Below are 21,584 nucleotides of genomic sequence, written 5' to 3' on the forward strand. Positions count from 1 at the left end.
ATGACCTGCTGAGTTACTCCAGCATTTTGTGCACACCATAATCTGGGTTTTCAGTTCAAGAAATCACAATTTATGTCAAAACCTGAATTATCTCACCAATAATTCCAAAACAATGACCAAATGTCAATTCTTTATTAGTGTGATATTTAAAAAAAATTCACAGATGTGATCAATGTTCCCGTAAGACAAAGAATAGAGTGAAAGTACTCCTTTAAATATTGCACAGATTGAGACTGAAGACTGGGCGAGTTGGGTGGTCCCTTCAAATAACAAAAAAACACAGCACCATCATAAGGCACATTTGCATTATCTCACTTATATACAGCATCTGCAAAGCCCCTTTTTGCATTAACACTGAACCAAATTTTTAAAGCTTCTGTTACAAATAGGATTTACTTAAAGCTACTTTGTAGAACTACAAGTATACAGTTTTGGCCTGCATACAATTTACAGTAAAGATCTGCAGCTCCCACTTCAAAAGTAAATTATCTGCCAACAAAAGGCTTTCTCCTGCAGTTTGCAGCAAAGGGTTTGTGTGAAGAACCATTGCCACACACTGGAGACTTGCAGTGTTGTGGTCAGTAAGGGTCAGAGTTTGAGTGAGTGGAGCTTAAAATCACCGGTTCCCTTTTTTTTAATATACAAGACTTTCTGAAAATACAATTTATTTTATAACTGGTGTGTGACATTTTAGAATCTGAAATTTTTTTATTTGGCTCCAAGTCTACCATGTAGATGATTTTAGGACTATTATAAAACGTCTCACATCACCTTTAAACAAAGTACTACATTTTAAAAAGAATTAAAAATCAAAAGATAGCTACATTCACAAAGAACTAACAAACAGAAATGTTTACCTTCAGTTCTGTATTCAAAAATTACAAATGAATATCTCTGAGCTAACGTCACATTGCTACATCATCTATTAAGTAGTAATTTAAAGGAAGCTGCCATTTAATTTTATAATTTTCCTCTAAAAGAACCACAATTTAAAGTTACAATTTTTCAGCTCAGTAGTAAAGATCCATTATATACAAATGAAAAAATATTCTACTAGCATCTTAATAATTCTGACACTTTGTGCACGTATCGAGAACTTAAGAACGTGCCACAGAATTTCCATCGTGGAGACCCGCATGAAGGTGTGTCATCGCAATGTTGCCTCTTTTGTTCTACACTCACTATATCTGTAATAAGGACAGTAGTGTTTTCGGTGGAAAAACAACCTACCTTAAGCTCAAATCTTAAAATGTGAACAAAAGCCACACTGATTAATTTAAGATTTAAGTTATCTGCAGTTCCTTGAAACACAATTACAGTTCATTTATATCTGCAGTCAAAAATACAGAAAGCTACTGATGCTTACTTACTATGTTGAGATCCCAGAATCTACACACTGCAGAGTGCAAAGCTACAAGAGAGGCTCTGAGAATACTAATGGAAATAATTATTGCAACCCGTCACTTCCGGGGTCTACAATCAATCATTCACCCATGAGAAATGGAATTTAAGTGGGCAGACTTTAAACTCTCTCTCCAACCAGGAGAAATGCATTTTAATGGTTGTTTGTCCAAAATGGACTGTACAACTGTATTAAGCAACGCAACACATGCCCATCCAGAGACCAGAACCAACTGACAAGATTTCTTTGATTATATACATTTCTACTCCCGGCCACCATGTTTCTCTGCCTGTGCATTTAAGATGAAACCTTGACATTCTGTTTCTGAGATTCCAGCTCGGCAGCTTGCTGGAGCGCCACATCCACCAGCAACTGGAACCCACTGAAGTCCTGATGGAGCTCTGGTGGAGTGGGTGGCGGTGTGTTGAACAGTCCATTGTTAGGACTGGTTGGGCCCGTGAATATCACTAAGGCAGTGGGGTTATCAGTGTTAAACAGAGTTTGAGCTAGCTTTTGATCAGTTAGTTTTGAGGTGTTCTTATCACCATTTCCAGAATCTGGGCAGAAGAGTAAAGGTATGTCTTTGACTGTGGATGTTGTTGCGTGACAGATGACAGAAGGTCGGATAGATGCAGGTAAGAGATTGGAAGCCGTGGCTGAAGCAGAATTGTCCAGGTTTGGTCCACCTGTTCTTCGTGACAGGATCAGTTCAGAGGATTTACTCTTCCGAGAAATGGTGAACTGATGGGGATCTTTGCCATCTTTCCGCAACATATCCGGCAGAAGTCTCCTCCTTGCATTGATGAACCAGTTAGAAACCTTAAGTTTGAAAGCAAAGACAAAAAATATTTAGCACATTAATTTTGTTGCTGTGCCTAAAAAAAATTGCAATGAAAAACGAGTTAAGATTTGCCAATGCACAGCAATTCCTCAGCAGAGTTGGAAATGTCAGACAATGCTAGCAGATGCTGTGACCTAACACCATGTAAAGTTGGTGCGATGTTCAGGATTCTTTTTAAAAGGGATCCTTTGACAGTCAGAAACATTTATTTTTTCTGCTTGAATATCTGACTCAAAAGCTTAACTTATTTACTGCTCTGCAGCTTTCTGAACATCAAGAACCCATTATGAGTTTAACTGCTTGTTGCGCACAAGACTGCTGAACTCAAGTTCAAGCCAGCACAGGCCCTTTATTCTGGGCCTGGACACAAATCAGTGACCATCCTTTTGCCTCCACAGACACTGCTTGACCCACTGAGTTCTGTCAGCAGTTTATTTTTTGGTTGAGTTTCCAGCTCCTGCAGTTTCTTGTGCCTCCTGTCCTCTTTATTGTCTGTAGCCTCTGTTGCCCTTACAATTTGTATTCTCTGCTTGTTCCATATGGTTAATGCTGCGGAGGGCTCTGCAGCAGTCGCAGCAGTTTAGAGCAGCTCAGTGTCGGCATGTTTTGTGTAGATCACGTAGAGATTAGAAATCTCTATGTATAAATGTAGTTGGTAGGTTTGATTTAAGGAAGTAGACATTTTGGATGAAATTTTCTTTGAAACTTTCCCTTAAATTTTGAGGAGTGAAAACAATTGATGCTGCCTGAATCCTATTTGCTGTAACCTAGACAAAGCCCTTGAAAACAGGCAGCGATGTGAAAGCAGTTTGCCTCTCCCAGAACACGTGAGAGCACGGGTGCATGCTACACACTGATCAGGTTGTGTAACTTGAAACCAGTGCTGAAGGAATTGCCATTATGGGCCTTCAAGTGTGGACTGAGCAACTTGATGTGTTACACAAAGCATACTCTGTGGTGGGGGAGGGCAGCAATGACTGGTGTAGGCAGATGTAAGAAATCTCTGGCACAATTCGAGAAGGAACGATGAGTAAAACTAACAGGAGTATTGGGGTCTAAATATGAAAGCAATCCAATGCTCAGTGATATCTCTGCAGCTGTGCAGTTAAATGAAAAAAAAATCACAAAATTTAACATTTACAAATAATTTACTAAAGAAATCATTCTTTCTGCTCTTAGTATTTTATAAGTGACCATTCCAGACTTATCTTTTGAAAATATTTTAAAATTAAATATTCAGTCTTTCACAGCTTAGTAATTGATCATTTAATTCCAGTAATTGCTGTTGAAGTGTGAGTATAATTTAAACATTTAAAAAGCCAAACAAAAAACACATTATATGTGTTAGGAGAAATTACATTTGAAATTTGACTTCTTGTGATCCATTTATTTTCCTTTCATTTAGAATCTAAGGGTTATTTGCTGCCCAACCTGTTTTCAACAACGGACTCATTGATCTAAACTGGGTCCACAAGGCTGTGGGACGACAGTAAACTGATTTAACAGCATAAGCAGCAGAAAGGCAATGGGTGCTTGCCTGGTCTGTCGGTCAGGAACTTGAAAGGAATATTCAGGCAAATCACCACTTTGCTGAAACTCAGGGAGAGAAAATCTTTCTTGCAACATCCAGTTCCAGATACTTGCAGTTATTTATCATTCCATGTCTACACAATAAACTGGCCAGCACAACATTAGATTTAAATGCACCAAATCAAAAAAGGCTAAGGAAATTTTAATCACAAACTTACTTGTCACCTTAACTACTTTAGAAATAAACTCTATCACAAGGAATAGTTATGCACCTTTGAATTTTAGCCACCAAATACACTGATGTTTGAAAGATTAATTTTTTTCAGTCTATTCAAAATGTTGGAGGGTGTTCCTCTTACTTTCATCTCCAGAAAAGACATAATTAGCAGATATTCATTACCACAGAGATGGAATTAGAGGGAAACCTGACACCACATCTGTGTTTGGTAGGCCTGAGCTTTTGAAGAGACGACTTCCTCTGTTGAAAATGCAGTGTTTATATTTTGGAGGACAAACTCGCCAATAAAATAGAACAAAAGAAACTCCAAGGTTTCAATGGAAATGAGGTCACTCCTTCCCCTCCCCCGCACAGTTCTGATCTGGACTTAAAGGGCTCTTTGTAAAGAAAGCTTATTGATAAGATGTTGCATCAGAAGATTTGTTACTTTCCATTTTGATTGATCAAATACTCTCAGGCCAGGTACAGCAATTTTTAAATGGACAAAGAACTTCTTTGCACTCCAACACTTCCATCAACTGCGTTCTGACAACATGCATGTTCCTGGGGCTTTAGTTAAACATTTCCAGACCTCCCAACCCTTTCGAATTTGGCAGAAAGTTTCCACTTTCTTATTTCATTTCCGCCATTCCGATTTCGCCTCACATTTTTACATAAAACACATGTCTCGCCGCTGACCTGGCCTGGCCGCTGGTCTCGCTGCTTGACCTGGCCACTGGTCTCGCCTGGCCGCTGACCTCGGCTCACTGCTGGCCCCGCCTGCCACTGACCTCGTCTCACTGTCCGCCACTGGCCTGGCCTCGCTGCGTAGCGTGAGGCCCGGTGATGTTGAGAGGGAATGGGGTGGGTGGGTGGGTGGGGGGGGGGGGGTCAGGAAGTGGCGGGGGGGGGGAGTAGGAGTCGGGGAGTGGCGGGGAGGGGGGAGTAGGGGTCGGGGAGTGGCGGGGAGTGGGGGTCGGGTAGACATGGACCACTGTGATTTGCTGTTGAAGACGACTGAAGCAGTATGTCTTCAATGACATTAGGTATGCGCAGTTTTAAACGAAACTCTTTCTTCATAACTTAGTCATACATTTTATGACCATTGTTCTTTTATTCAATACCAAGAGAATTAGGTTGTGTAAGGAAAAAGCAAAATAGAAAAAAGAAAACAAAACAATTTTTTCTTTGTGTTGTAAAAAGTATTTCTGTTCAATAACCTTTCCATAAATAGTAGAATATACTCATGATAGGCCTGACATTGTACATGTAGTCCAAGAACTACAGACTGTTGGAAATAATAGTCATTTTTCACACATAAATGTAGCGCAACGCGTACGCGCATTTGGCGTGCATACATTTTTTTGCTGAAAAGTTGCATTACGTACAATATTATGAATTTTTATGTAAAATTCTGAATTTTGGACATCAAAATTATGAATTTGTAAAATCAAATGTTGGGAGGTCTGCATTTCTTGATTAGTACGTGTGTCAGAGATTATGGGGAGAAGGCAGGAGAATGGGGTTAGGAGGGAGAAATAGATCAGCCATGATTGAATAGCGGAATAGACTTGATGGGCCGAATGGCTTAATTCTTCTATCACATGATCTCAAAGTCGTGCACGAGGAGTTGCTCATAAACTGACTCAGCCAAATGGGAGATACAGGAACACAGAGTCAAACAGGATAGTTGAAAGAGGTTGGTTTAAGCAGTGTCTGAAAGTGAGGAAGTTGAAATACAAGTTTAAGGAAGAAATTCCAGCTCTAGTTCAGGAAGGCTTCCTACTCTTCTCTCAATGGGACATGTGGGATGAATTGGCCTTTCATTTCTTGCTTCCTTTGCCTGTACTTTTCAAATGGGATTACTCTGAAGGCACCAAATCAAGAGACCTTTGCCTCATACCCCACGAGAACACAAGTGAACATTTCTCCAGCTTGTTCCACACAGGTTCTGCAACCAACTCACTGAACAAGCTTCATTCCATTAGTTAGCATTATGAAACAAATCTTGAAAAATCTGATCCATCAAACCAATTATTCCAACTTTAATCATACTTAATAATCACGCTTGATGCGGAAAACCTAGATTCTGCTTTTATATTCATACTCGTCTGATTCAAACTCATTCTAATGGCCAGGTATTAACATTCATTTAAAAATAACTCCCTTGCCCTTCCTCCAACGTCATCTACTGTATCCATTGTGCAAGATATGGACTCTTATACATCGGCGAGAACAAACATAGACTGGCAAATGTTCCGCTGAACACATTCACTCAGTCCGCCTGGACCTACCTGATCATCCGGTTGCTAAACACTTTAATTCTCCTTCCCATTCCACACTGACCTTTCTGTCCCAGGCCTCCTCCATTGTCAGAGTGCGGCTAAAAGCAAATTGGAGGAACAGCATCTCATATTTCGCTTGGGCAGCTTACAACCCAGGGGTATATTAATTTCTCTAATTTGAAGTAACCCCTGCATTCCCTCTCTCTCTATCCCTCCCCCTCCAAGTCACACCAGCTTTCGTTCTCACCTAGCTATAGCTAACAATGACCTGTTCCCTTTATCATTGCCACATTTTTGCATATCTTTCATTCATTTGTTCTATATCTCTCGTTTCCCTTTCCTGTGACTCTCAGTCTGAAGGTCTCGACCCGAAACATCACCCATTCCTTCTCTCCAGAGATGCTGCCTGTCCCGCTGAGTTATTTGAGCATTTTGTGTCCGTCCCCCTTGCTCAACTGTTTGGTTTCAATTTACTAAGAAAGAGAATGCTAATAAGGTCTATGTTATAGTCAGCTCGCGGTCTAAAAACAGCACCGAAGGGGCGCTGGCTAGCGAGGCTGGAGGGGGATCCACCGCCGGGGATGTGCACACATTCTCGGTGTCCGAGCACGAGGTGAGGTGGGCTCTGACGCGTGTGAACACGAGAAAAGCTGGAGGCCCAGATGGTATATCTGGGCGAGTACTAAAGTCTTGTGCTACTCAGCTTGCTCCAGTGCTCACCACAATATTCAACCTCTCCTTGGCAAAGTCCGTGGTCCCTGCATGCTTCAAAAGATCCATCATTGTACCGGTGCCAAAGAATGCCTCTCCAGCGTGTTTAAATGACTACCGACCGGTGGCCCTCACCTCGGTTGTCATGAAATGCTTGGAGAGGCTAGTCAAGAAGCACATCTGCGCCCTCCTTCCTCGCAACATGGACCCACTACAGTTCGCATACCGTCCGAACAGGTCCACGGATGATGCGGTCTCCCAGGTTCTACACACCGCTCTCTCTCATCTGGACAGCCAGGGGGGCTATGTGAGGATGCTGTTCATTGACTTTAGTTCAGCATTCAACACAATAGTCCCCAGCAGACTGGTTGAAAAGCTGCTGGAACTGGGGCTTAACACCCCTCTGTGTGCCTGGGTCCTGGACTTTCTCACTGCCAGGCCCCAAGTGGTCAGGATGGGGGAACACACATCTAGCTCCCTCACCCTGAACATAGGATCCCCCCAGGGCTGCGTCCTTAGCCCCCTACTGTACTCCCTGTACACACATGACTGTAGGGCCAGGTTCAGCTCAAACTCCATCATCAAGTTTGCTGATGACACTGTGGTGGTGGGCCGGATCTCCAACAACGATGAGAAGGCCTACCGGGAGGAGGTGGCTGATCTGGCACTCTGGTGTCAGGACAATAGCCTCCTCTTGAATGTCACTAAAACAAAGGAGCTGATTGTGGACTTCAGAAGGGCTAAACATCCAAGGACGTACACGCCACTGGAGATAAATGGGTCTATTGTGGATAGGGTGAGCAGTTTCAAATACTTGGGAGTCCGCATCGCAGAGGATCTGACGTGGGCAACGCACATTGCCGCACTGGTGGGTAAGGCTAAGCAGCGCCTTTACCACCTTAGACAACTGAGGAAATTCAGAGTGTCGCTGAAGATCCTTCATTGCTTCTACTCTGGGGCTGTAGAGAGCATCCTGTCCGGCAACATTACAGTCTGGTTTGGGAACAGCTCTGCCCAGGACAGGATGGCCCTGCAGAGAGTAGTGCGTTCGGCAGAACGCACCATGGGAACTACACTCATCCCCCTGCAGGACCTATACATCAGGAGGTGCAGATCCAGAGCAAGCAAGATCATGAGGGACCCCTGCCACCCCAGTAACGGACTGTTCCAGATGCTACGGTCAGGCAAACGCCTCCGCTGTCACGCTGTGAAAACGGAGAGGATGAGACGGAGCTTCTTCCCACAGGCCATCAGGACTGTCAACTTTGATAACCCCAGAGACTAAATTTTTGTCGACACTTTTTGTGCTATGTTTAGTAACTTATTAACTTTATTTATATGCTGTAACTGTAATTCTTTTACAGGCATTGCCACTTTCATTTCACTGCACATCGAGTATGTGTATGTGACAAATAAATTTGACTTGACTTGACTTGATATAGCAACTTGCCCATATCGGTCAACACGTCACATCTATACTAGTCTGCATTTGATCCTCTAAACCTTTTCTATCCATGTACCTGTTGAAATGTCTTTGAAATGTTTTGATAGTCCCTGCCTCAACTACCTCCTCTAGCAGCTCGTTCATACAGCGACCATCCTCTGTTTGAAAAAGCTGCCCCTCAGATTCCTTTTAAATCTTTTCCATCTTGCCTTAAACCTATGTCCTAGTTTTTGATTCCTCTACTCTGGGTATAAGACACTGTGCATTCACCCTATTCCATCACAAATTTACACACCTCTATAACATCACCCCTCAGCCTCCTGAGCTCCAACGAATAAAGTCCTAGCCTGCCCAGCCTCTCCCAATAGCCCAGGCCCTCAAGTCCTGACAACATCCTTTAAATCTGTGTATTCTTCCCACAGCAGGGTGACTAAAACTGAACACAATACCTTGTGGCCTCACCAAAGTATTGTACAACTGCAACATAACCTCCCAACTTCTATATTCAATACCCTGATTGATGCAGTGTGCAGAAAGCCTTCTTGATCGCCCTGTCACACCACTTTTGGGGAATTATGTACATGCACTCCTAGATCCCTCTGCTCGACAACACTCCCCAGAGCCCTGCCGTTCACTGTGAAGGTCCTGTCCTGGTTTGACTTCCTAAAATGCAATATCTCACACTTATCTACATTAAACTCCATTTGCCATTCCTTTGCCCACTTGCCCAACTGATTAAGATCCTGCTGTAATTTTTCTAGAGTGCTGGAACATTTCTAGATGTGACGTTTGGATGAGGGTGAAAGACTGTGTATTTCTGTAACTTTTGTGAGTTTGGTACCTGGAACTTAAAATCTTTGTGTTTGCAACAAAAGATGCTGGATTGTCATTGGTCAAGAAAGAAAAACTGGGGATGTACACCTAAACATTCAAAAGGAAATTAGGGAAATGCTTGAGGGGAACAAAATTACATGGCCGTGAGAAAGGAGCAGGGTGTTGGGGTTAATTAAATGGCTTCACTGAACAGCCAGCATCAGGGTTGGGTTATTTGGTTATTCTGTTATCCTTTAGGTATGGTGTGTAACCTGATGTATCCTTGCTGTGAGAAACACCAATGATTTCTGCTGACTGCTTGCAGCAGTTTCTATTTTTGTCTCCAACTTCCAGCTTCTGTGGCATGTTTACTGCTCTCACCACAATATTAACCTTCTGCTAGACTCTTTTTACCTGCCTAATTTCCAGTTTTATTATATTTTCTCAGAAAACCTGGCTTCCATTAATCAACAACTTTAACAGAGAGGTTTGTGTGAAGACTGTTGTAATGTGGTTGTAACTGTAGGGCCTGCTGGTGCAACACCAGAGGTTGGGCCAGCTTCATCAGGCTTACAAAAAGTGGCACTTCCCCAGATAAAAAACTATTTAAACATTGGGTCCAAGCTGCAAGTCAAACAGCAAATAAACCTGAATAATCTCACCAATACAGTTAGTCACTGTATCAAGTCGTTTAGTTTTAGTTTAGTTTATAACTATAAACTATCAACTTTGAAGCAAGATGTTGAGATTGTGAGATTATGCTGTATGTAAAAGTTTGCAAGGCTGTCATTTCTTCGACAGCTGTTGGTTGCTTGCAGCTGAAGAGCTACACTGGCATGGCCCCTGGCCAGTTGTGGAGGTCTCTGCCTCAACCCGTTTCCAGCCTTTACTGCTCTCATCTCACATCCAAAGTCAAAAAAACCGTGGCACTCTCAGCAGCTCAGTGTTGGTGAGAAGCTAAGGTTCACAATGCACACTGCCAGAAATCATAAGTTCGCAAGTGATAGAAGCAGAATTAGGCCATTTGGCCCACCGAGTCCACTCTGCCATTCAATCATGGCTATCTTTCCATCTTAACCCCATTCTCCTGCCTTCTCTCCATAACCTCCGACACCTGTACTAACCAAAAATCTATCTATCTCTGCCCTAAAAATATCCATTGACTTGTCCTCCATAGTCGTCTGTGGCAATGAATTCCACAGTTCACCATAGAATTAAATTCTACTTGCTTGGAAAATGTAATAAATAATTAAAAATTGGATACATTTGTGCCTGAATTATGTGTATGAGCACAGGGATGATAAGGATCAAACTTGTATGTTTTTCTTTAGGTTAAATGTTGAAGCATAGATTCAGATCATTCTATAACTCAACTGCCTCTGTTCATTGAACCAATCTAACAAACAGCATAGTAGGAAATGTAAAGATGGAAATGCACAATAACATGTGGATACTGGGCCAATGAAGGAGCAGGACACAAACTGCCACTCCTGTTTCATGGTTCCAAGGTGATCAATGAGGGAACATCCCAATTTTAAAGCGTACAACCTAATTTTCACCTTTGAAGCCCCATGCCTCTAGAATGATCTCAGCCCAATAACAGCTCCCACTTGTCCCCTCCAAGATACGAGCAGTACTAGCTCATCATTAACTGTTTTGCCTCATTGGAAATGAATTTTGGTGGACAGAATGTAATCACCACCATTTCATGTGCTTCTAAACCATTGATGACCGAGTCTTCACACGCCAAGACCTAGAGCTCTGGAACTCCCTCCCTAAAACCTTGCTTTGCTCCAACCATCTTGGTCCATGAGCCAGGTTTTGTCTTGATACCTTTTCCTTGTTATTGTTTCTGTGAAATGGCTCAGACGTTTTGTTTAACTAATGGTGCTCTTTAAATGCAAGTCTTGTTGTTCTGGGTAGAATAATACTTGCAGATAAATTGGTTTATGGTTGTCTACACACGGAAATTCCTTGTTCATATAGTGAAAGTATACATACAGTAAAGATAAACATAATAAATAACTGCAAAACGGTGAAACTATTTCACCATAAAAGACCCCAACATTTTACATATGTGTGGACTCCCATTACAATTACAGCCACATGTCTGGTTTAATTTTAAAAGAATTGGTGTACTTAACCAGTGCTATCATTCCAAAGAATATTTCCAATGAGAAATATATAGGAACAAAACACAGTACTTCTAGATCAAGAAGTATGACAATCACTAACTGAGCAGAAGTCACACAAACTACTGTAGCCGAACCTTGCTGAAATTATAGCAATTGCAATTCGTTTTTATTGCTGATATAAATAACTAAAGTAATAAATTATTTAGAATTAAAATTTATAAATAACTAAGTACAACCTGCCTGAAAATAGCTTACATATTTCATGGACGAGAATCAACCTGTTTCAGTAGAAACGGTCTGAACAAGGGTCTTGACCCGAAACGTCACCCATCCCTTCTCTTCAGAGATGTTGCCAGTCCTGCTGAGTTACTCCAGCATTTGGTGTCTATCTTGGGTTTAAACCAACAACTGCAGTTCCTTCCACACACCAGTTTCAGTAGACACAGCTTCAGCGGAGTTCCATCTGTAGACAGCCCCGAATGATCCTTAACTCAGAACAGAAATCATCAGTGCCTGCGACGCCTGGGCCTGTTCTGCTCACCATACTTTCCCTTTCAGAGGCAGGCATTGAACACACATTTAATATTATCTACCTTTGTTGCATAGAATAGTGATCAAGTGCATGCTAACAGAAGTGGGAACTGCAAGTGCAGGGATAATGTTATCAGCTGTTATCAGGCAACTGAATCATCCAACCAGAAACCAGTGCTGAACTACTATCTACCTCTTTGATGTTCCTCGGACTATCCTTGACCGGACTTTTGCTGGCTTTACCTTGCACTAAACGTTATTCCCTTATCATGTATCTATACATTGTAAGTTGATTGATTGTAATCATGTATTGTCGTTCTGCTGACTGGTTAGCACGCAACAAAAAGCCTTTCACTGTACCTCGGTACATGTGATACTAAACTAAACTGATTGCTTGCATGAATTTTGGAAACTGATGGATACAGGATGCAGCTTCACGTCTTGAGTTGTGAATCTGTGGAATTCTCTACCTCAGAAGGCAGTGGAGGCCAATTCTCTGAATGCATTCAAGAGAGAGCTAGATAGAGCTCTTAAGGATAGCGGAGTCAGGGGGTATGGGGAGAAGGCAGGAACGGGGTACTGATTGAGAATGATCAGCCATGATCACATTGAATGGCGGTGCTGGCTCGAAGGGCCGAATGGCCTACTCCTGCACCTATTGTCTATTGACCCGTCCTTCCCAGCAGCCCAGTCTTTGTCTAAAATAATCTGTCACAGAGGCAGATGCATAGCAACACACGTCAGGAGCACTGACCCACCTGGACAGCACAGGGTTCCTTGACATCCTGCAATCCTGTTCCTTTTTATAACTGAGGTTCTTTGAAAAATGGCTCTGAGTTACAGTCCCTCCTTCCTCGTAATAAAACTGCTCTTTTCCGTAGAAGGTGTTCTAACACGGGGAGAAGGCAAGTTGTGACCTCCTAACTCTCCACCCACAAGGACTGCAGTCCAGTTACAATTGTTCTAAACAACTCGCATATTGTGTTAACTTGTAGCTCAGTAATCCAAATTTAGGTGTATTCTTTTCTTTTCAGGGCTGCAGGTAGACTCACTGGCTCATGACTGCAGTGATCCAGGTTTAAACCTGACCTCTGGTGCCGTCTATATGTGGAGTTTCCATATTCACCACGAGTCTGCATGGGTTTCTTCCAGGTGCTCCCGTTTCCTCCCACATCCTGAAGATGTGCAGGTTGGTCGCTGTACTGTTTCTAGAGCAGGTAGCAATGGAACGTGGGGACAATCGGTGGGAATGTGGGAATTTTAAAAATGGGATCAGAGTGGGATGGGTGTAATGTTGCCTAATGATCAGTGAAATAATGTGACCTGCTTCCATGCTGTACAACTCTATAACTAATGTCGACTTATGACACTAATTTGGCTGATGTTAATAACCACAGGTGCTTACAGTCCACAGGCACTTTTGCTGAACAAGACATCATGAACATGACTCGAGCTTGCAGGAAGGAAGCAAGAGCCACCTGTCCAGTCAGGCCCTCAGTGTCATAGGAGCAAATTAGGCCATTCGGCCCATCAAATCCCCTCCGCCATTCAATCATGGCTGATCTATATTTCCCTCTCAACCTCTTTCTCCTACCTTCTCCCCATAAGCCCTAACACCCGTACTAATCAAGAATCTGTCAACCTCCGCCTTACGTATTCTGTTGTGCTCTTGCAAGTAAGAATTCCATTATTCTGTCTGGGACATATGACAATAAAACACTCTTGACTCTTGAAAAATATCCAATGACTTGGCCCCCGCGTCTGCGGCAATGAATTCCACAGATTCATCACCCTCTGACTAAATAAATTACTTGTCATCTCCTTTCTAAAGGAACGTCCTTTTATTCTAAGGCTATGCCCTCTGGTCCAAGACTCTCCCACTTCTCCACATCCACTCTATCCAGGCCTTTCAGTATTCGATAAGTTTAATGAGGTTCCCCCCTCGTCCTTCAAAACTCCAGTGAATACAGGCCCAGTGCTGTCAAACACTCGTAATACGTCAACCCACTCATTCCCGGGATCATTCTCTTAAACCTCCTCTGGACCCTCTCCAATGCCAGAACATCTTTCCTCAGATATAGGCCCCAAAGCTGCTCACATTACAGTAAACCCTCGCTATAGACCACTGAGGGTGTAGATGGTCCTGGTGTGTGTTATTACAAATTGTCCGCTATAACCAAGTAGTGGGGGGAGGGGGGGACGATGAAACAAAATGCAGCGTTGGGGGTGGGGGGATGCAGCATTGGAGGGGGGGGGGGGGAAACAAGCGTGCATTCACAGGCCGGGGAGCCGCAGAGCCTCCGGCCCCTCACGCAGTGACCCAGGGAGGGGCCCGGCACTCACACCATCTTCACATTGCTCATTCCCTCCACTCCCACAACTGGAAACATGCCTCATGACACTGGCTCATTGGGTAACTGGTAGTGGGAGGGCATTGCAATGGGAGCTTTGATCCACTCTTACCGAAATCCGCGATATAGATGCCCATTATTGCGATGGTTTACTGTACTCCAAATGTGGCGTGACATTTGCTTTATGAAGCCTCAGCATTACATCCCTGTTTTTATATTCTACACCTCTCAAAACAAATGCTAATATTGCATTTGCGTTCCTGACTACCAATTCATCTTTCAAATTAACTTTTTGTGAATCCTGCACCAGCACTCCCTAGTCCCTTTGCAACTCCAATTTCTGAATCCTCTCCCCATTTAGAAAATAGTCTACATCTTTATTCCTACTACCAAAATGCATGACTCTGCACTTTACTACGCTGTATTCCATCTGCCAATTCTCTGCCCACTGTCCCAACCTGCCCAAGTTCTTCTACAGAGTCCCTGCTTTTTCTACACTACATGCCCCTCCATCTATCTTCATATCTGCAACTTTGACCACAAAGCCGTCAATTCCCTTATCCAAATCATTGATCTACTATGTGAAGAGTTGCGGCCCCAGCACTGACCCCTGCAGTCCATTAGTCACTGGCAGCCAACCAGAAAAAGCCATCTTTATTCCCACTCTTTGCCTTCTGCCATTCAGCCAACCTTCTATCCATGGTCATATCTTCCCTCTAATACCAGGGGTTCTCATCTTCTTTAGCAACCTCACATGCGGCACCTTACCAAAGGCCTACTGAAAATCCAGATAAACAACGCCCACTGACTCACCTTTGTCGATCCTGCTATCTACTTCTTCAAAAAATTCCAACAGATTCATAAGGCGAGATTTCCCCTTCACAAAACCATGCTGACCGTGGCCTATTTTAATCATGACTCAGAAACCTCATCCTTTATAATAATGGACTCTAAAATCTTACCCAGATATAGTCAGGCTCACCGGCCTACAGTTTACCCTCTTTTGCTTTGCTTTACCCTTCATGTCACTGCCCCACAACTCCTGCCGTCCATGTTCCCAAACAAATCACCAGAACACCAGTTATATGATACGATACTATACCAACTGAAAGGTAAAAATGCTTTGTACATCCTCCACGTTATTTCTCTGCAATTTCTCTGCAAAAAAAGGTTAATCATCCTTTGCATTTCTGGACATTAAAATTGCATATCTACAAACTAAATCTCAAACCATTTAATTTTTGATTTACAATGTTCATAAGAAAATCCCGATGATGCTGTTATAAAAAGCAATGCATTAATTGTGGAAACGGGAACATTAATATGAGATTTTGTGTGCCAAATTCAAATGCAAGATTTTCTATCAGACTTGCGCTTTAAACTCAAAGATTGTCTGTGGGGTATCTGTGGGGTATCTGATTGTGACAGAAGCCACAGCTTGGCATCTCCTCTGGGAAATAACAATTCTACCCTCTTTCCACACACCCAAAAACCTCTTAAATGATCTGTTTATGATCACTGATCACCATCCACATGACCCTGATGTTGTCATTTAAACAGCCTACCCCAGTATCCCAAAGCAGACAGTCTTGTTTGCAGTGTGTAGACAATTAGGACAAAATAAAAGAAAGCCAATTCATTACAAGCACAAACACAGGTTGTAAAGTGTCAGCATTGGGGGCGGGGCAGGGGGGAATGTGGGGGCAAGGCAGGGTGGGGGGGGGGTCTGGCAGGGTAGGGGGGGGGGGGTGGGGCCAGTATAGGGTGGGGGCAGGGGGTTGGGAGCAGGGTGGACGGGACGGGCAGGGGGGAATCAGCATGGTAGAGCGTTGCATCAGCATGGTAGAGTGGTGCAGCAGCATGGTAGAGTGTTGCAGCAGCATGGTAGAGTGGTGCAGCAGCATGGTAGAGTGGTGCAGCAGCATGGTAGAGTGGTGCAGCAGCATGGTAGAGTGGTGCAGCAGCATGGTAGAGTGTTGCAGCATGGTAGAGTGTTGCAGCAGCATGGTAGAGTGTTGCAGCATGGTAGAGTGTTGCAGCAGCATGGTAGAGTGTTGCAGCAGCATAGGAACAATGGACAGGAAGTATCTTTCAGAAAATAAAACCAAAACTTATGCTGGGATCTTTTCTAAAACAGAAACAATTCACTTCCAGTTTAACATTTTCTGTTTGGACAACTGTGAAACCCAGGTTTACTTGGAGGAATGTACCAAGTAGGAAACCTGCATTTATTTAGCGCCTTTTACTGCACTCAGACAAACTCATGCAAGGAGCACCAGTGCAGAATAAAAAGGTGCCCTCTGTGACTGTGGCAAACACGACATTCCCAACCTCTGACACACGGGCCACACCATCCTGTTCCAAAACCCATCTACGGACACCCAGGACAATGACAGCCCCATTGCCTGATTCCACCCCATCTCAATCAGGGCAGCAACACTGCAACACTGCCTCCACACCCATCAAGCATTAGCCCTTTGTCCTCTCCCACCTCCAGCTTCACCTCCACCATCCCCACCCTCACATTCTGGTCATTTCATAATAATCCTGTGGAACTTATAGTGATGTTTTTGTACACAAATGGGTATTATGCAAATGAAATGCATTTTCTTATCCGAGAGAGGGCAGATTTGGCAGTGTAACATTCACTCCACTCCACACAAAACAACAGCCTTATCAAGCCACGTCATTATGTCTTGATAAATCTGTTGGCACTTATGCCACTAATGTTTCTGTATTTCCTCTCGACACAGAGTCCATTTCACGCCGTCCAATCTATATCACAGAGCAGTTCCATTGCCCAAGTAACCTATTTTCCCCATGTTCCCTCCAACCCAGCACTCCACTCGTTACACCACTGGTGATTTTGGTTAAATAATCACTACTTCATATAAAGCACCAGCTGCGACCACTGTGGCCTTGCCTCAGGCTGATGGTCTGTGTAAACTCTCCTTTGTTTTAATGCACTCTTCAAGCGAAGGTGTAAGTACACACGTCCTCCAGACCTTGTAACTCCCGAGCTTGGACTGCTGAGAAACGGTTTCGGTAACAAGGTCAGAAAAATGCCAGCTATGTTGTTTTTTCTTTCCCTATCTAATTACGATGCTTGTTAAGTGCGATGTCTGAAGTAGCTTAGGGCTAAAGTAATTTCCCCTAACGTACTATAGATGTTTGCGTAGTATAAATGTTTACGTGCGTAAGTCACATAAAGGAATGAGTAGACCATCATGCCTGCTCCAACATTCAGTAACATTGTGGCTAATCTCTTCTGCCACCTTCCTACTTCAATTCCCCAGATAGCGAATGATCAATCTCACTTCAAGAAAAAAATAATTGCATTATTTTGAGATTCAGATGTAATTTCAGTATAAGACTATGAAAAATAAGGATCGGACACTGCTTACAACAGCACCATCTGTGAGTGGCAATGTCACCAGAGGCTAACAGATACATTCGTTTAAAGGTCAATCATTGCAACTCTGCAAAAGCCAGCAATTTACAATTTTAAATCAAATATGTACCTGACATTTACTGTGTGTGTAAGGAATTATATTTACAGACTTTGGAGAGGTATCCTGTGGAAAGTTAGGTTTGCATGAAAAAAAACTCTTTGTAAGCAGGACATGTGGTGAATGTAAGCTAAGCTGAAAGAAGGCTTAGCTCTTTATTAATGATAAGGAAATACTAGCCATGCTAACCCAACATCTGCTCCTCACAACTCATGTTTGTGGAGTCAGCCATTCGATTACAGCATGGAAAAATGCAAGTTTGTATTGGTGACGGTTCCTGGAAGCTGCATGCACCAGGAAAATGATGGGAATTACATGCAAGTTGTTTTAATTGCTTCCGCTGGAATAGACTGTGTGTGTAAAGAGACGAACAAGATGCATGCCGCTCCATAAACTCCGACACAAAGGAACTCTATCTTTCTGCTAAATTCACCCTTAAATGCCAATACTACAATTTAATTAAACGCTTGGGCAATCCCTCACCCAGGAATTCACCAATTAAATTATCAGGCAACAAAATATTACATTATAAAATGATGTTTGAAGGCACCTTTTATCTTTTTCATGAAATTCAATTACTTGTCCAGGCAACTCGGACTTGGAGTGAGCAATACTAATAAGAGCTTTTCTTCTGAAACCCAACAAGGCAGACTATTTGTGTAGGAAGGAGTTGCAGGTGCTGGTTTAAAGTGAAGATATTCACAAAATGCTGGAGTAATTTTGCAGGCAACACTAACAGGAAATGACTTTCCCAACGACATTCCAGACTAACATGTCTACTGAGTGACTATTACACAAATGCTATTTAAACCAGCATCTGTAGTTCCTTATCTTTGCTTCCTACACATTACACAATGACTGTCAGAGACAACGATTGTGAGATTCTTCATTTTATTTCAAACTTTTAAGTTAATTGATTATAAACTAGCTTCCAAAATCAGTTTAAAGATCTATTTTACTATCTTTATTTGCAATAAAACATCCATTTAGCCGCAGTCACAGCTCCCCATAATAAGGACATGGAAGAAAAGAAAGCTTTGATCGATGACAAGAAATCAAAAAGGCTATAACCATGTGGCAAACAGGCTGGTTTCACTTTCACTAACAGCTTCACAAAGCAGCCAAACCTCCCCTTATGCACAATATGGATGATGGCATCACAAGAATCCAACTACCTAACATCTTACGAAAGCCATACTCCCTCACAGCACACACGTGAACACAGAACAAAAAATGAGAAGAGGCAATGCTCATCCTGCGAGTGAAACTAGACAAACAATGGAAACTTCCCCATTCCTTAAGGCAATCCAGCCGGCCCCAACTTGCTTCACGAAACTGCTTCAGAAATATTTAACTGCCCCCTCCCCCAACTAATGTCCTTCGGAAAGGGGCCGTGCAGCAGCGAGCCCTGGCAATCTGGCAAGTGAAGACCAAGGTGTCCAACCCTGCGCATTGTGCTTTAATTTGCTCATTTATCCTGTTTGATGTTCACCACTCTTGTGAAGGAGTGATTTGTTTTGCTTCGTTGCGTTACTCGTGAATCAATTATTTGCTGCTGAGATATAAACAAATTAACTGACATAAATGCTAACTTTGCACAACTGCGCTGGCATGCATGCACTCGATATTTCTGCTCGTGTGTCTTTTATCGTTAGTCCCGTCATTATATTAAAGCAAGTGTTGCTTGCGTTACACAACGGCCTTGGCTTGGCACGCCCACTGCCTGCACCGTGTCAGTGTGTAGTGGCAGTGCCAGCCTTCGCCCCGACCACCCACTCACTCACCCACGCACTCACTCACGCACTCACCCACCCAGTCACACACACACACTCACTCACTCACCCACCCAGTCACACACACTCACTCACTCACTCACTCACTCACCCACCCAGTCACACACACACACTCACTCACTCACCCACCCAGTCACACACACACACTCACTCACTCACCCACCCAGTCACACACACTCACTCACTCACTCACTCACTCACCCACCCAGTCACACACACTCACTCACTCACTCACTCACCCACGTGTACCTGCAACACGCTGAGGTCGGCCTGTCCGGATAAGCTCAGCTTCTCCTGCTCCGACGGGTAGGCGTTCAGGCGGTGCTCGTACAGCCAGTCCCGCAGAACCTTCACCGACTCCTTGGAGAAGATGACATGGCGCTTCCTCTTGCCGGCCATGCCCTCGTCCACAGAGTCGCCGTCCGACCCCCGGCCGCCCACGGCTGCTGGCAGCGGCAGAGAGGCGTTAGTTACCGGGTCAGAAACACAAGTCGCCCGGGGCCATCACTGGGAACAGCCGGGGGCAGCGGAGAGGGACGGGTCACTGGGTACACTGGCTACTCTGGATCACTGGGTACACTGGCTACTCTGGATCACTGGCTACTCTGGATCACTGGGTACACTGGCTACACTTACAACGCGCCCAGTCAACCCTCCATCGTCCAAACAGTCGCCGCGGACCCGCTGCAAACTGACCAACTAATAAAGTTAAATGTAAACATGAACCAGAACAAACTTGGCCAGAAAGTTTGCCGCCATTGGGGTGAAGCCGGACACTGGGCCAGAGACTGGCCGGGTTACAGAGAACCAGGGGCCGGCGGGTCATCGCGGCTCCGTCCCTCTGTGTCTCTGTCTGTGTGCCGGCCGCAGACTGGCTCCGCCTGAGCGGGGAAGGGGCGACAACTTTGCAAAGTTGCGCCACTGAAAGCGTGGCCGGGACCAGCGACAACAGACTGCCCGCCTGATGCCCCTCACGGCCCGGGCTCCACCACAACAAAGGGGCGGCACCGGAGACAACAAGGGAAGGGCACTCGCCCCCCCCCCCCCCCCCCACACACACACACACACCCCCCCCCCGGGACGGACCCAACCCCCCCCCCCACACACACACACACCCCCCCTGGGACGGACCCCACACACAGAAACCTCTAGAACTACAAATAACCCCCTTCCAAAATCACAGCGTTGGGGGGGGGATGAGACAAACAAACAGATCTCGGCCACGCGCGTCCCCTCCCCCCTCTCTCCTCCTCCCCTCCCTCCTCTCTCCTCCTCCCCTCCCCCCTCTCCCTCCCTCTCTCCTCCCCCCTCTCCTCTCCTCCTCCGCCCCCCCGCGTTGATGTCGAGGCGGCTCCGACCGACTGACAGCGTCTGTTCTGCACCGAGGACCAAGGTCGCACCTACCGTCACCTCCACCGCCCCGCGCCGCCTTCATCCCGCTCCACCTTCACTGCAGTTTCATGTGAAAGTCGGAGAGTGTGAGCACGTTGTGTGTTTGTGCCGCTCGCCTATCGCCTATCCCCCTCCTCCTCTCTCCCCTCCCGTCGCTGTGCGAGGCAGCGTGGCGCAGTTAAACAAAGCTGGTCTCGCTACCTGCTGCCGCCCGCCTGCCCGCCTTACTGCGGTGGTGATGGTCGCCTCTCGCCAACGCTCACTGACAGCTCAGCCCGGAACCCAGCGCCACTCACTCACGCACCCTCTCACTCACTCACCCTCTCACTCACTCACCCTCTCACTCACATCCTCTCACTCACTCACTCACTCACTCACCCTCTCACTCACTCACTCACTCACTCACTCACTCACCCTCTCACTCACTCACCCACTCACCCTCTCACTCACTCACTCACTCACTCACCCTCTCACTCACTCACTCACTCACTCACTCACTCACCCTCTCACTCACTCACCCTCTCACTCACTCACCCTCTCACTCACTCACCCTCTCACTCACATCCTCTCACTCACTCACTCACTCACTCACCCTCTCACTCACTCACTCACTCACCGCTGCAATCACAA

The 21,584-nt window shown here is 44.7% G+C and overlaps 1 protein-coding gene across 1 annotated transcript; it reads right to left on the bottom strand.

The window, feature by feature from the left end:
- Positions 1–127: 127 nt before the first annotated feature.
- LOC144604585 (homeobox protein TGIF1-like) lies at positions 128–21,261 on the bottom strand. The gene is made up of 3 exons (XM_078419203.1): positions 20,967–21,261; positions 19,812–20,005; positions 128–2,221 (listed from the first exon to the last, which is right to left on the bottom strand). Exons 1-3 carry the CDS (start codon positions 20,995–20,997, stop codon positions 1,700–1,702), a joined length of 747 nt encoding a protein of 248 aa, XP_078275329.1. The 5' UTR covers positions 20,998–21,261; the 3' UTR covers positions 128–1,699.
- Positions 21,262–21,584: the final 323 nt, after the last annotated feature.

The sequence above is a fragment of the Rhinoraja longicauda genome, chromosome 22 (genome assembly GCF_053455715.1).
Source record: "Rhinoraja longicauda isolate Sanriku21f chromosome 22, sRhiLon1.1, whole genome shotgun sequence".
Classification (NCBI taxonomy): domain Eukaryota; kingdom Metazoa; phylum Chordata; class Chondrichthyes; order Rajiformes; family Arhynchobatidae; genus Rhinoraja; species Rhinoraja longicauda.

Bases quoted from the DNA above. Each gene is read 5' to 3' on its own strand.
- LOC144604585 (XM_078419203.1), bottom strand. From the start codon at position 20,997: ATGAAGGCGGCGCGGGGCGGTGGAGGTGACG. The intron at 20,006-20,966 runs GTAGGTGCGACC...CGCTGCCAGCAG, and splicing joins GCGGGGCGGTGGAGGTGACG to CCGTGGGCGGCCGGGGGTCG. The intron at 2,222-19,811 runs GTACACGTGGGT...TTCAAACTTAAG, and splicing joins CCGACCTCAGCGTGTTGCAG to GTTTCTAACTGGTTCATCAA.